This window comes from Pteropus vampyrus, unplaced genomic scaffold (genome assembly GCF_000151845.1).
Source record: "Pteropus vampyrus isolate Shadow unplaced genomic scaffold, Pvam_2.0 Scaffold72, whole genome shotgun sequence".
NCBI classification, from domain to species: Eukaryota; Metazoa; Chordata; class Mammalia; order Chiroptera; family Pteropodidae; genus Pteropus; species Pteropus vampyrus.
This window is the reverse complement of record NW_011888853.1, coordinates 185,689-200,718: the sequence shown is the minus strand read 5'-3', so window position 1 is coordinate 200,718 and position 15,030 is coordinate 185,689. Positions and strand designations below refer to the sequence as shown.

Sequence of the window (15,030 nt, the reverse complement as noted above, 5' to 3'; positions counted from 1 at the left end):
TTGGAGTTGGGGGGAAGGAGGGTGTATTTGTCTGCTAGGGACCACAGACCGAATGTCTTAAACAATAGAAATCGATGGCCTTGCAGTTCTGGAAGGTAGAAGCCCAAGAGCAAGGCTTTGGCGGAGTCGGTTCCTTCTGACACGGCGAGGGACAGGTGTGTTCCAGGCCTCTCTCCTTGGCTTATAGGTGGCCTGTGTCTTCACATCGTCTCCTCTCCATGCATGTCTATGTCCAAATTCCCCTTTCGTATAAAAGAACACCAATCAGATCAGATTAGATCCCATTCTGACGACTTTTAATGACTTCTCTGTCTTTAGATAGCCTCATTCCGAAGTGCTGGGGGTTAGGATTTCAACATATGAATTTTAGGGGTGAGGAGCAGCTCAGCCCACAGCAGGGGTAGTGCAGCCACCTGTTGGTCTCCAGCCCAGGAAAACACTGAGGATCAAATGCCATAGTACATGAGAAGGTGCGTTTGAAGCTGAGCATGGTGGAGGTGAGGGTTTGTGCAAACAGTTGTTTTCTAGAACACGGAGGTCAATGCCAGGGATACTTCTTTCCAACTCAGCCCATCTTCTCAGCCTCAGCTCCCCGTGGGTCTGGTGTCACATGTTCTCGTACCTCAGTTCCTCAGCAGAAGCTTCTGGGGGAAGGGCAAAGGCTCCTGAACAGCCAGTTCGCTCTTTGGGTCGTGACTGTCTCAAGGATGGATGGCTCTTCTTCCCTTTCTCTCCCTCTCTCTCTCTCTCTCTCTCTCTCTCCCTTTCTCTCCCTCCCTCCCCCCGCCCGCTCTTTTCTTTGAATCTGGAAAAATCATTTTTTGGTTGTCAGAGCTCAATGATAAGCCACACGTTAGCCTTTTCTCCTCAGCAGTGCTGTGATAAAGATGTCGCTTCCAGCTCTGATCATGGAAGAGCTGAGTTTTTATCATTATTTCTTTTATTGTGGTAAAAAAAAAAAAAACAAAACGGCTGGGTTTCATCAAATGATTACCTTGTTGGTTTTTATAGCTAGTGAAACTATTATGGGAGGAACACACACATGTGGCAAATTCTACTGACCCAGCCTTTAGGATGATAAACAGACCTTTATTTTTGAAAGTGATACGTAATTCAGGCCAAGGTACTCCATCCACCATTTGTATTTTTTCTGGAGAAAATGTGATTATGTTCCAGTGCAAGGAGAAATATTTTGCTAAATACCCTAAGCATTGGGCACAGAAGAGAATTACTTTTAGCCCCGTTCCCCAAAGCTGCTTCTGCTGAATAGTCATAGGTTTTCTACGTGGCCAAATCAGTATGGGAAATGCGGAAATAGACAATACCAGTTCCTTGCTGCGGGCTTTCTCAGAGCCTTTGTCTGCCTACGTGTGGCCTTTCCCAGGTTCTCCATATTTGTCCTTGAAATCCTTGCTCTTGGAACATCTCGCGGGACAGGGAGCTCTGGGAAATGGCAGCTTAGAACAGCAGAAGTCATTAGGAGACTTTTGTTCACAAACACAGGTGTGTATGGTGTCTCCGTTGGCACGTTGCTTCGACTACAGGAAGCACAGAGAGCAGCGATTTAAACAGTTTCCGTTATTTTGAGCATAGAAAACCAGTGGTCAGGTCACTGTGGACTGTGAAGTTCTCAGTGTTAGTGTGCAACACAGAGGCAGAAACGGCTATATTTTAAATGACAGTTGACAGGGAGGGACACACCCGAGAAGGAGAATCCGTTGTTTCAAGCCGTAGGTCAGCGTTTTTCCCTATTTTACTAATCTATGTATTCATTGGAAAGGAAATGAAACCAATACATTCCCAACTTTGTTTCAAGCTGTTATTACTGTAATGTTACATACGTAATTATCAGCCTTAATATGCACAAGCATAAAGTGAGATACTCATTAGGCCTTATGCTTTTGGCTCTTCAGTAGTCATGAAACCCAAAACTTGTCAGGTCACGTCAAAACACCGAAATCCATAAAATTGAAACCAGCGTTTTCATGATGTGGCAGATGATGCTTTGCTAAAAATAAGCCCCCAATTATAAGTGCCAGTGGTACTGACTGCCATGATCAGCTTCCTTTGGTTCATGGGTCTGTCCCATGAACATGGCTGGATGGAGTCCGTTCCCTCATGGCTATTCTAGAAGTTCTTGGCAAACTCCATCGTTGGAGCGGACTCCAAACTCAGGGCAGGTCACTTCATGGAGCCCAACAGTTAAGGCCATTCCTGCCTTAACTGTTGGGCTCCATGAAGTGACCTGCCCTGAGCTTTGGCTCAGCCATGTCATCCATCTGTTGAATCTGTCCTCAACACTTAGTGCCCAACAGTTAAGGCAGGAATGCTCTGTACGCACTAAATCATAAACACGAATACAAATGAAGGCACCAAAATCGAGCCGTAGGATTTAGTTGTAAAGTGGGTCACTCTGGTGATTCAGCTTGTTGGTATTATTTTTCCTTTAGATTATCGTTTAAATGAAAATACAAAATTAAAGTTTTATATAAAACTTTCAGACCGTCGAGAATGCGTCCCTGGGTCCCCATTGGAGAAGCACTGCTCTGGGCTAATGAGACTGAGTGTGTGGGTTTAATCGAGAGCAGTTGTTTGTGGGCTAGACCCGTGGAGGGCTGCGTGAAGTTCACGGGCTTCTCAGTACTACACGCAACATTTTGCATGTCCATGCATATGTGCTGAGGTAGGTTACAAAAATGGCCACAGATTCCTCCCCCGGTCCATCCGTGCTCTGACACTGTGACACTGGGTGTCTTCTGACAAAAGGAACATTTGGTTTATCCACCCCTCCAGTCTGGAGGGCCACTGATTTGCTGAGCTCGATGGATGGTAGCGAACGTGGTGCAAGCAGAGACTCGAACAGCACTTGACACGGGTTTTGCCTTCTCTCGGTGCCCCTGGAACCCCGAGTTTACCATATGAACGAGCCCAGTCTAGTCTGTTGGAGGATGACAGGCCACATGGAGAAGAATCCACGTGTCCCAGTCCGCCAGCTTCTGGCTGATGGCCTGCCAGCTGTCAGGTGCTTGTGCCATCCTAGACCGTCCAACCCCTGGGCGAGCCACGAGCTGACCACAGATGCGCACGTGAGTCCAGGCAGTATTCACCAAACCTTGGCATGTCCACAGCAGCGCCCAGTGGCTGTGGACTTCGGAGCAGTAATAACTGGTCATTTTAGGGTGTTTTGTTACCTAGCAATGAGTGTCTGATACACGTGCATTTTTTCCCTGAGAGGAGAAATCTTGTCTTTTAGCAGGTTTCTGGAGGCATCTGTTATCCTCCAAAAGGATAACCTAGAACGGAAAACATTGCCAGCAAAAGATCAACAGGGCGTTCTTAAACTGTCGACAAGCCAGGAAAGGCTCAGAGTGGATTCCATGGGTGCGTTTTAATAAAATGTAGGACCAGGTTTAGGAGTGACTTAAGAGTGAGGGATAATCATTGAGGATTCGAAAGAAAATGCCTCCTTATACTTAGGTATTTCCATTCCTTTAGGTTTGTATTATTGTTTTAAGGAGAAGTTCTCTTTTAAGTTACAGGAAAAAACATAATGGTTTGGAAAACTGCCAAGCCCCATCTCTGTCAGCCTTGCTAGTAGGAGGAGACCCAGTTCTTTGGGACATAAGCGTGGAGCCACTTATCTGGAACAGCTATTGGAGGGCTGTCTTTGCAGACCGTTGTAGAGCTGTATCTTTGCAGAGTTGTGGTTCTTTAAATTCTGTTTAATATGATTAAGTTGACTTGATTATGAATAGTAATTGGACATCAGAAATAGGAGCTGGTTTTGTCCCTGAAAAGATAGTTCGAATAATGGCATAGTTACGCAGCTTAAATATGGCTAGAAGTCCATAATTAACTTCCGCCGTTATAAACCTTCAGGCTAAGGTCATGGAGGAGACGCTCAGGAAGCTGGAAGATGTGGCTTTGCAGGGTTCATGGGCTTTGGGGTGGGAAGGTCTTACCTTTAAGGGGAGCGAGCTGGGCTGCCCCATTCTGAGTATTTCTGCCAGAAAGGAACTGGAGATGGAGCGTTTGGGTGGAGAGTCACAGAGTAGGCAGCCAACTACCCATCCTCACGCGGTCTCAGGGCTGATACTGAGGATCTCGCACAGTCATCAGAAGGACAGAAGCTGGACGTGGGTAGAAGGTCATGCTTTTCGCCATCAGCTAGAATGTCTTTAACACTTTAAAGCCCTTTCTTTCGCTCTCTGCGCTAATTCGTCTTTCCTGCCTCCTCAAGGCCTAAATGTCTCATGCTCACCTGGACCTTTGTTTTCTTATGGTGTACATCATTTCTCCTCTCATTTTGGAGATTTTGTAATATTGTTCGTTGCAGAAAATTAAGTTATTGAACACGGACACTGCTGGGCCCTGACCGTGGAGCCGAAGACACAGCTTCTGCTTTAAGAATCATGGTTTTGAGAGAGACAAGGAAACCGACAGTTACTGTGCAGTTTGACAAATGTTCTGACAGACGCACGTGTGGGATATCAGGGGAGCACAAAGAGGGAGGGATATTTAATTCGGACTAGGCTGGGTTCATCTAGGAAGGCTTCCTGGAGGAGGGCGCTTGGGCTTCTTCAGCCAGGATTTTCAAAGTATCAAGTATGGAACAATTAGAAAGAAGCTTGAAAGCCTGCCTCGCTGGCCATGAGCTGGATGTTGCGATGCCATTGCAGGCAGAAGGGACTCACGCTGAATTAGAGGCGAAATCCTAGTGCCTCCGAAAGGGCCGGGTGCATTGCACTCCAGAAACTAGTAGGGACCACGTGCTTTGAATTGTCATCCTCTTTGTCGTTAAGCCTCCTGGCTGTGACCCATGATCCCTGAGCATGTAGGCAAACCGAGACAAGGAAGACGGCAGCTACCTGCCTGGTAGAGCCCGAGACAGGACTGTACCCTCTGCCTCAGTGTCTGTGCCACTCTGTGTCCCTGTTTGCTTTGAGGCTGGCCCCTTGAGCCAGCCTGGCCCTGGGCAGCAGGCCACTGCCTGGCTCCCCAGCAGAGGTCATCTATTATATAAGCGTCATCCATATTCTGGCTGGTGATAAGGGGCGACATTTAATTTTTTTCCGTTTTGTGGAATAATTTAAGATTGTGTTACAAGTGTCATTATTGTTGCAATTTCTCAGTAATGAAAACAGCATTAATTATTTAATATCACCTTGTGTGTCTGGGTTAAGTGAGGATGGTGAGAGGTGTAGGCAGGTGGTGGGGGAGGGGCGAGGGAGTCAAAGCCCAGGCAGGGGCTCCAGGCCCCGTCCCCAGCGTCAGTGCCCCTGAGTCCCTGGTGGGGGGTTGTGGGGCGCTTCTCTAGAGATTCTCTTTTCTTTCTCCACTGAGGTATAACGCAGGCCTTGTCTTAGCTGTGGCTGGCAGGAGACACCAGTGAATCCTCCGGTCTTTCCCTTCATTCTTTATCAGGGGCTTTTGACCTGGGAGAGACCTCAGAAACTGCCTGCACGGAGGGGTGGGGTGGGGTGTGTGGGGGGGGCCTCAGAACCACCACAGACATCTCCCAGCCTGAATCAACGTGATAGGAAGCGTGCGGGGGTCAGGTGACCGTCAGGCTTGCTGCAAGTGCGCTGGGAGCGTCAGAGGTCGGTTAGCTTCGCTTCCTGTGATGGTTGTTCGTAGCGGTGACACATTCCAGTGGGGGGAGAGCCAGAGACAGGCGAGGATGTCGGAGGGAGCTATTGGGACACGAGCTTTGGGAGGTGCGGGTCCTACAGAGCTCTGGCCCCAGTGGCACTTACCAGTCATGCTTTGCAAGGGGGCTCTCCTTTGCCATGGTAGACTTCACCCAGAGGTGACCGCATCCTGTGGGTTACGCTCTAGGCTCTGTCTTTCATGATTCTAGAAACATCCATAGCCAGCTGTCGTCGTCCTCGTGCCTGGGACGGCAAGCCCGGATGACCAGCACTGGGCTCAGACACGCGGAGGCGTGAGCGGGGAAGCCGCCTGCGCATGCACCGAGGGGGCGCCCCGCGGTCCTCGTGGGACACGGCGGCCCGCGCTCCTGAGCCCGGCGCAGCGCGTGGCCGGGGGTGGTACAGGGCAGTGCCGGGTCTGTGTCAGGCCTTTCACAGGACAGCTTCTCAGCGGAGTTGGGGTGGGATTTTCTTCGTACGCCCCCACCCCCAGCCCTGAACCAAAGCAATACAACAGAACGTAGATCGATAGCATGGTGACAGGCTGTGCTGGGGAAGGGGGACGTTGGCCTGAAACAGGCTTTGGAGTCACATTGGCTTCCTCCCTGGGTTTCAGGGCTTCGCTCCAACCCCACTGTCTCAGCATCTTATCTGAAGGGGCGCTGCACTCCGTCTTTGCCTTTCGTGATGAGCTAGTGCGTGCGAGATGCTGGGACCCAGTACACAGGGCTGTCATACTAGGGTGGCTGTGATCGCTGTGGCTATGACTTATTTTTCTTCTCAACACTATCACCACCTGGCACTCCGTTTTATAATTTATTGTTCGTTTATTGTCTGTTTCTGGAAGGAGAATGCAAGATTCGTGCGGACAGAGGACTTGGCCATTTTGTATCGCTAGAACGTGGAATAATTGTGGTACACGGTTGGTGGTTAATAAGAATTTGCCAGATACATGAAGGCAGGCGGGCTTCCTAGAGAGAGTGGCAAAATTCTTATCTCTGCAGCAAAAAGAGGGTCTGTGAGTTCCCAGCATTGCCGGTCATACAGGGGGCTTTGGGGTCCCGATTGTCCTAAATCTTCCTAAGGCAGGATTTCTCAGCTTCAGCACCGTAGACATTTGGCCGGATCATTTGTCATGGGGGCCTGTCCTGTGCATTGTAGGATGTTTAGCAGCGTCCCTGGCTTCTGCCCACCAGATGCCAGCATCACGCCCCACCCCCACAGCCACGTTAAAAAAATGCCCGTTTCCAAATGCCCCCTGTGGCGGGGATACAAAAGCCCCCCTGCTGAAAACCCCCGTTCTCAGTTCAAAGTAGGCTCTCTCCAGGCTGCACCTTACTAAACGGGCTCCAGTCAAATAGACAGCTTCGGGCATGTTAGTGCTGCTGCATTTCTGCTGGTGTGAAGAGGTTCTCTTTCCACTCCTTCCCCCGATTACGCATCAATCACATCATCAAAAGAAGGGAGATGAAGGAGGGAAGGTCAGCTGACACTCTCATACTGAAACACATCGTTTATTCCTGCCATGATTCCTCAGATGTCAGCATGAGATGTAGGATTAGAAATAATTAAAGCATATACACAAAGAGCTTCGACTCTGTGGCCATGGCACATGGCATAGACACCAGCTGTCACTTGGGGGGTGGGTAGAGGGGCTTTCTACAGGGGGAGAGACTGGCCTTCTTAAAGTCCTGCTGTCCCCAGGATTCCATCCATCTGTAGTGTCAACCTTGACTGTGATACAGTGTGACAGGCTGCCTTTCTTTGTGCTTCTCCCAGTGACAGCAGGTGAAATCCTGCAGTCCCTACAGGGACCCGAGAGCCATGAAGCTTCTTTCCCCCTTTTAAAAAAGGTTAAGTGAGATGTTGGCACCCTTATATGCATTGCAGAGAACATTGCACATAAACGATTAGGACAATATCGATGTATTAGACAAACGAGACAACGTGAGAGGAGGGGTTTATGTTTTCGTTTTTAACTTTTGGTTGGGAAGAAATAATGAAATAAAATGTCTGAGTCATTAGATTCTCTTTCTGATCCGTGTGTGCGTGCGTGTGTGTGTGTGTGTGTGTGTGTGTGTGTGTAAGGCACAGCCAGGAGTGACTTTGGTGAAACTCCTTCATGAGAGAAATTTACCCAGGAAAACGGTTTTCATATTCGCTTGTAAATGGCTCCATTTCAGTGACTGGATCATAAACCCCTTCCCATATTACAGATACATTTTTTTAAGTGAAAACTTCTGTGTGTTTGGAACTATTTTCGCCTGGTTTTCAAAAAATGTCTGCTTTGTCTGTCGAGTTGATTCTGCTCACCTTCCCTTAGCATCGAGGTGTTTAGATGCAGGCGGAGGTGTTTGTGCCGGTGGGGTCACCCCTCGTGGTCCTCGTTCCCCTCGAGGTCCCGCGCATTTGTAAGCCGTCGGGGGGTCGGGGATTCCGACCGCCGAGGCCTTGGGAGGAGAAGCTCACGGCCCTGCTGTGGGTTCCTCTGTTTGCTCCTAGCTGGAACGTAAGAGCTGGGATGTTGTCTTGTTCACCAAGTACCCACACAGTTGGCAGTCAATAAATATCTGTTAAATAAACATGGGGATTTTGCCTGGTTAATGCAAAAACAGTCGAATTAAGTAGTGACAGACAAAGCAGAAGGGGGATGTGGCTGTTTCAAGGCCATCTGGACCTCACTCCGCACATGTGTGTCCTCCACGGAGCCCACGTTCCCTGCTTCGAGGTCTCATTGTTTGGATCTGCCCCCCTTTCCACCTCATGAGAAAAGCGTGGATAAATTCCTAAAAGATGTCAGCCTCGGTTCCGGTACTGAGGCCGCCAGAAGCGAACCTGCCACGTGGGCTTCTTTTCACGGTGCCGGGACAGAGTCCCTGGTGCCATTTGCTCTGCGGAGTGGGGTTTTGATGTGTTTTATTTTTTTCCATTTTTAGGATCGGCACCTACTCCTCGGGTCCCGTTTTTGTCACCCTAAAAGTTCTGCAGTCAGAAAGCTTGTCATCTTTCTAATGACTGAGCCTGCCAACGGCTGGGTCTGGCCCAGGGACTGGCCCAGCGGCCCTGGAGCCCTCGATAGAGATGGGCCGAGCCGGAGGGGTCTGGGGAACGAAGGCGGTAGAGGTGTTACAGTGACTGCTTCTTGTTTCAGGGTGCAGCAGAAGACCCCCAGACGGCCCTGGCCCTGAACTTGGACCCCGCGTTGATAAAGAAGTCTGATGCCGAGGGCCCCAGGCTGCTCCTCCCTGAGACTGAACTTTCCATCCGGATAGGTAGAGCTGGGCTTCTCGCAGGCAAGCGCCCTGCCGCAGACCCTGGGGAGTGTCGGGAGCTCTGTCCTCTCCCTCCGAACGCCTTTCCCCGTGGTGTGCGGGGCCGAGCTGGTGTCTGGTGCAGGCCCGCCTTTCTCATTTGTTCTCCAGACCACCCGCTCAGTGCCCAGGAGGTAGCGGTGCCTTTTGGTTGTCTTCCTAACTGGGACCACGGACAAGGACCCCTCAGATGGGCTTGGGCTGGTTTGGGTTAGAGCGAATGGGCCTTGGTTCCTCTGTCTCCCCGTCTCTGATGGACCCCGAACGCTCCTTCTCATTTTCATCCTTTTGATTCATCTGGGGAACTGTGCATGTTTCTCTCACTGATTCAGTTTGGAGCCAGAAAACCTGAAAACAGACAGCAAAGTCATGCCTTTGAAGTCAGAGGGATCGTTTCCCTTGAGAGGAATTAGAGGCCTGGCCGGAGATGTACCGGAAGGATGACGTTTTCCATTCTCGGTATAAGACACCCCCGCGTTGCCCAGTCACTGAGGGCGTCGGCTAATTTAAGGGCCGATTCGCCTAAGAGGTGATGGATGCCTTTCTTCTCCTTTGAATTTATTTAAGGCCCGCCTTTAGCCTGAAAGCCCCAGGCGCCCCACTTCTTCTGTAGACCTCCGACTGAGAATGGGGGTGTCCTCCTTTGCCCCGTGTTCTGTCTCGAGTGACTTGGAGAGAAAACAGATTGGCGACTGGTCACCGTCTTCACATTAATGATTTAAGGGAGAAAAGTCTCTTCACGTTTCCATGCTGGCATTTTAATATGTGTTCGCCCGGTGTAGGCTAAGGTGATCTCTAGACCTCGGGGACAGCCAGTGTACAAAAGTGACAGCGATGCCACAGCTGATTCTCAGTTATACGTGTTCACATTATGTCCGACATGAATTATTCATGAGGAACTGGAGTATCTTCTCCACTTGGGCTAATCCTCACTGCCTCCCACAAATTCCTATGTGGGGTATAATCAGGACATAAAAATTTAACATGAACTCAAGTGATACAGGGTTAATACAAAAAAAATCGGCCCCCTGCCATTGATCACACATTTGATTTATACTCAGATCAGAGCCACTTAGGTGTTGTCTGCCATTCCTCTTTTACTGGAGAGTCAAGAACTGCCTGGTGACTCAGATGGCACACTGTCCTCCCGTAAACCTTGTAATTTTTCACGGCCAGTCATGGGAACACAGGGACAGAGGACTTGTTGGTTCTCACTGGCTATCCTGGGCTAGCAACCCTGTGACCCCTTGAAGGCTACAGCCCTGAGTCTCAAGGATGAAAAAAGTTGGCCAGATTTTATTCTGTCCCCCCCCGCCCCGCCTTTTTTTTTTAATCTTAAGGGGAAAGGTCAGTGCCTGTCAGTCAAAATAGGTCAACAGTGGCGACCCCGTCAGTGGATCTTTTCTGATGGGGCCCTGGGAATATGGGGCCGTGGGAGGTGGCTGTGCAGGACAGTCTCTCCGGACCGCCGGGTCTTCTCGGCCACCCAGAGTGAAGCTGTGAGCGAGGGCCCTGTGGGAGGGAGATGCAGCCCTGTCCTCTGCTCAGGAAAACCGAGTCACAGCCCGTCGCCAGGTGACCAGGCGACGCGAGCTTGCCGTTGTTGTTTATATACAAAGGCAAACGTGGCCCTTTGGGGAGCTCCCGAACGGCTTGCCGAGATGAAGCGAGCCCACCCATCTCTGGGAAGTCGGTATTCTTCTCACCTGGACACACCTGTGGGTGTCAGGCAGTTGAAGACTCTAAAACTGATAATGGCTATTTGATGACTGGCCCTTGCAGATCAAGCCTGAATATGCATTGTTTGTACCATCTGGATTTGCCCTTAAGCTCTCTGTAAATGGAGCAAGGAGATTGGTTTAATGAGTATTTAGCGAACAACATAAGCCTTTAAAAAATAATATTGGCACTGCTGTTAAAATGTCCCATAATTGGTTTAGCGAGAAGAAAAGGCAGAAAAGCCACCCTGTGGGAGAGAAGATTCAGCTGCTCTGAGCAGTGGCAGCAGCCTGAGCTGGGAAAGCGTTTATGAGATACTTTCCTATTTATGCCTTGGTGCCAAATGTTTTACGTTATCAGCTATTCTCAAGGCTAGGGATATTTGGGGACTTAGTTAAACCAGTTCTTTTAAAACTGTCAGTCTCCCTCCTCCTCCCCCTCAACTGAACTATTTATCTCCAACTAGCTTTCTTTTAATTTAAAAAAGTAATAACATGGACTAAAAATAAAGAAGTAATTTTTCTTCCAACTTTAACTTCCTTACGGTCCAGGCTCCCATCTCAGGCACAGACACTGTGTCTAGTTCCTTCTAGATCCTTTCAGAAATATTACATTTATACAGTCATCCTTGGCCCATTGTTCTGCGCCTTATGCTTTTCACCGAACAACACATTTTGGTCTTTGTTTTCTTGGTCACTCATCAGTTCATCCCAGTCTTGTTACTGGCCTCGATCTTACCTAGTTGGTCCCCTTTAGGTTGTTTCAGATTTTTGCTGCTATAAAGAATGTCTCAGAGGCCATTTTTAGATGTACGTCTCTGGGGGCACTTATATTGTTGAGTAAATTCTAGAAGTGAGCCCAGTGGTTCTGCACATCTGGGGTTCACGAATGGGCACCATGGAGTTTATGAACCTCTCGGAATTTTATGCCAAAAAAAAAAAAAGTGTTTTTGGAAGGCAAAGTTCCATCACACTTCAGATGGGTCCAAGACCTCCCTCCCTCATTCAGCCTCTGCCTCCCTCATTCAGCTGCCTAGGAGCACATTTTCTTCCTAACTAGCACTCTTTTTGGCTAAAGAAGGATAGTAAAAAGTGAATCGGTCCATCCTTTTACTAATTAGCAGCTCTATTTCAGTGTGTTGTTTATTTTGAGAAAGGAAGTTGAAACTCCAAGAATGAGAGGTTTTGTTCATTGATCCGTTAGCATGGCAGATGGAGAATGGTCTGTAATTTTGCATAAATGTGTAAGGAACAGGGGTCGGCATCATTTTCCGGTAGATAAAGAGGTGAGTTTAATTTAGGAATTTATTTAGTTGTAAAGTGGCTATTTTGTTTGTTTGTTTGTTTTTTTTTTTTGGTAAATCATTCCAAGGCTTAAAATTTTTAGGGAAAAAGTAAATAAGTACTTAAGTCAAGGACACATAAGCTGTGAGAAACTCTGCTTGCAGACCGATTTTTCCTTGACGTTGTGTTCTTTCGTCATGGGAGAATTCACCTGCCAATAATCATTCTTCCTGGACCACCTGACAGATTAGAAACCATGGTTTTGCAGAATGAAAACGATGGCCCCGTGGAGAGGTGTTTGTCCGGGGACTGAAAACCAGGCAGGTCCCTGGCAGTGCCACCTCCTCCCTGAACTAGAGTTCATAACCTGGCTTTCGTCACTGAAAGTTTGAGAATGCGCCAAACCTGCCAGCACGCGGCAGTAGCGCCCAGGCTATTAAGATGCGTCACGTTTTAATACAGACACATTTTGCTGAAAGATGAGGAACAAAGTGTTCAATAATAATAATTACCAGGAGCGCTTTAGCGCCACGGATGCCAAATAAAATAAGTGGTAGAGAAACTCCCTCTCAAGCGGGGCTCTGTGTGGGTGGCGAGTGGCTGTCACTGTGTCGTCGCTCATGGGAACATTATTAGGCGGATACGTTTTATAGATTCTTTTGCTTCTGATGAGTTATATCTCTGCCTGACTAATATTTAGCACTCAAGTAGCATTCTTCCTGTTTGCGTGCCCTTTTATTACCATTGTTATTGTTTTTAGCCCCAATTGCCTAAGCTCGGGGGTCGTTTCGGGCCTGCGTTTTCACAAGGCCTAGACCTGGAGGCAGTTGGCACTTGGATGGGCTCCTGGGGCCGCTGTGACATAGTTCTGCAGATGGGGCTTCAACAGCAGCCACTGATTTCCTCACAGCGCTGGAGGCCGGAAGTCCGAGGTCAAGGTGCTGGCAGGGCCGTTCCTCCAGGGGCCTCTCTCCTTGGCTTATGGGTGGCCATCTTCCCCCTGTGTCCTCACACCGTCTTCTCTCTGCCTGCCTGTGTCCTGATCTCTTCTTAGCAGCCATATTGGATCAGGGTCCACCCTATTGACCCTATTTTAATTAAATTACCTTTTTAAAGATCCTATCTCCAAACGTAGTGAAATTCTGAGGCACTGGACAATAGGAATTAAACCTATGACTCTGAGGGGGACACCAGTCAAACCCCTAGTGGCGTTTAGCAATTGTTTTGACAAGTTGTCTTCCTACGGATGCCGACCGACCTAAAGGAATGGCGGATGGCAAGAGAACTTGATTCTCTTTGTTTCTTTCTACCTTTTAGGGTCTCTCGCTGTATTTCTGTCTCCTTATCTGTTGGTCTCACACCTGGACGGGCTGGGGATGCTAAATAAGCAGTATGGAAAAGAGGAGAAGGAAGTCGAAAAGTGACTCAGAGAGAGAAACTAGAAAGAAAGTCATATGATTCAAAGTCTGGTTTTAGAAGGCTGCTAGCAGCGGACAGTCTGCTAACGAAATCGTGGGGCAGCGCTGTCCACTGCCACCATCACCTGGAATGATAAACTCAAGTAGCTTTGGCAGAGAGTAATATGAATACGCATTCGCAGGTGTAGACACGCTCTCCTGACTGTATGTTTTCTAGGGCTGTCATGACAATGCACTGTGAACCGGGTGGCTTAAAACAATAGAAACTTATACTCTCACAGTCCTGGAGGCTCGAAGGCTGAATCAGAGCGTCACTGGGGACACACTGTCCCTGAAGGCTCTATGGAGTCTCCTTCCTTGATTCTGGGACCTCGTGGTGGCTCCCAGCGTTCCTTGGCTTGTAGCTGCATCACTCCGGTGTCTACAGCATTGTCACAGGGCCTTTTCCCCGTGCGTGTGTCCGTGTGTCTGTGTGTCTGTGTCTGAATCTCCCTCTCCTTTCTCTTACAAAGACGCTAGTCATTGGACTGAGGGCCCACCCTCATCCAGCAGGACCCCTTCTTAACTAACTAGATCTGTAAAGACCTTATTTTCAAGTAAGGTCACATTCTGAGGTTCCGGGTGGACATGAATTTTGAGGGGACACTTCAACCAGTACACTGACCAACCCCGTACCTCGATCACTGCATGACGCAGACAGTCTGGAGGGGCTGGTTTGCCATGCACAAGGGAGGGCGAGGGGGGAAAATGAGAAGCGACGAGAGGAGGCTAATCCAGGCAGCAATAAAAACCCATGTAATTCACTGGGAGCCTTTAGAGCACAGCTGCTGGGCCCTTTGTGTGAAATATTCATTAAGTGTCTACTGAGGAGTTAGGGATACTGTCTCCTTATGCAAAATTTAACATTCGCTGGGCCGGCAGGTTCTCTCATCTTTATAAGAGTTCTGACCCATTCATTTCAGCTCGTAAGTCTGTTAAATCAGGAAATGTGTTTTTAATGTGCTTTTGGGAAACAGAGCAGACAAGTGGTTTGGGCAGCAGCAGCCCCCTTTAGGATATTCCTGCCAGGCTTTTATACCCAGAGATTTAGGGGGCCGCTGCCAAAAGCCTGGCAATCTGGGCTCCTTTCGTATCATTTTGTTTTGTTTTTCAGATGTTATTTTTTTGCAAGGGCTTCTTAAGCTAGGCAAGCACAGGCGGCACTTCGGTGTCAAGTGTTTAAGATCACAATTGTTTGTTTATTTTTTGTTCCTTTTGTCTGTTATGGAAAGTGCCTAAGAAGGATTGGAAGCTGGTTTAGAGCCCGTGAAACCGGGAGGAAACAGATGCCACTTACTGAGATCGGCATCCTCAGAGGAGGATGGAGAAGATGGAGAAGATGAGGAATCGGGGTTCGAAACTGCGTAACCAGCAGCAACAGCTCTGGCATCTGGGACGGGGTCGGCGCATCCTGCCTTAAAGGGTTCACGAGAAGCCCCATTCCACGTGGGCTGGGCTCTGTCAGCGAGCACAGCCTGTTCAGCCTCCCATATCTCTTTAGGTTGTATGCATGCTAGTGTTTTGTTCTTACTTCTTCTCTCTGGTGTATTTCCTCTCCTGGGACCAGAGAAAGAAGACAGCTCTAAGTATCTTAAAACTAAATCAGTCG

At 48.8% G+C, this 15,030-nt stretch overlaps 1 protein-coding gene across 4 annotated transcripts in view; it reads left to right on the top strand.

Annotated features, from left to right (window-relative positions):
* SLC39A11 (solute carrier family 39 member 11) overlaps window positions 1-15,030 on the top strand; it is a 229,639-nt gene that overhangs the window by 160,022 nt on the left and 54,587 nt on the right. For 3 of the 4 annotated variants that reach the window (XM_023531640.1, XM_023531642.1, XM_023531639.1), the window contains one exon: window positions 8,803-8,944. In XM_023531640.1, the coding sequence (XP_023387408.1) occupies window positions 8,803-8,944 (142 nt within the window). The remainder of the gene's footprint in view (window positions 1-8,802; window positions 8,945-15,030) is intronic. The other variant, XM_023531641.1, reaches the window with a different exon arrangement.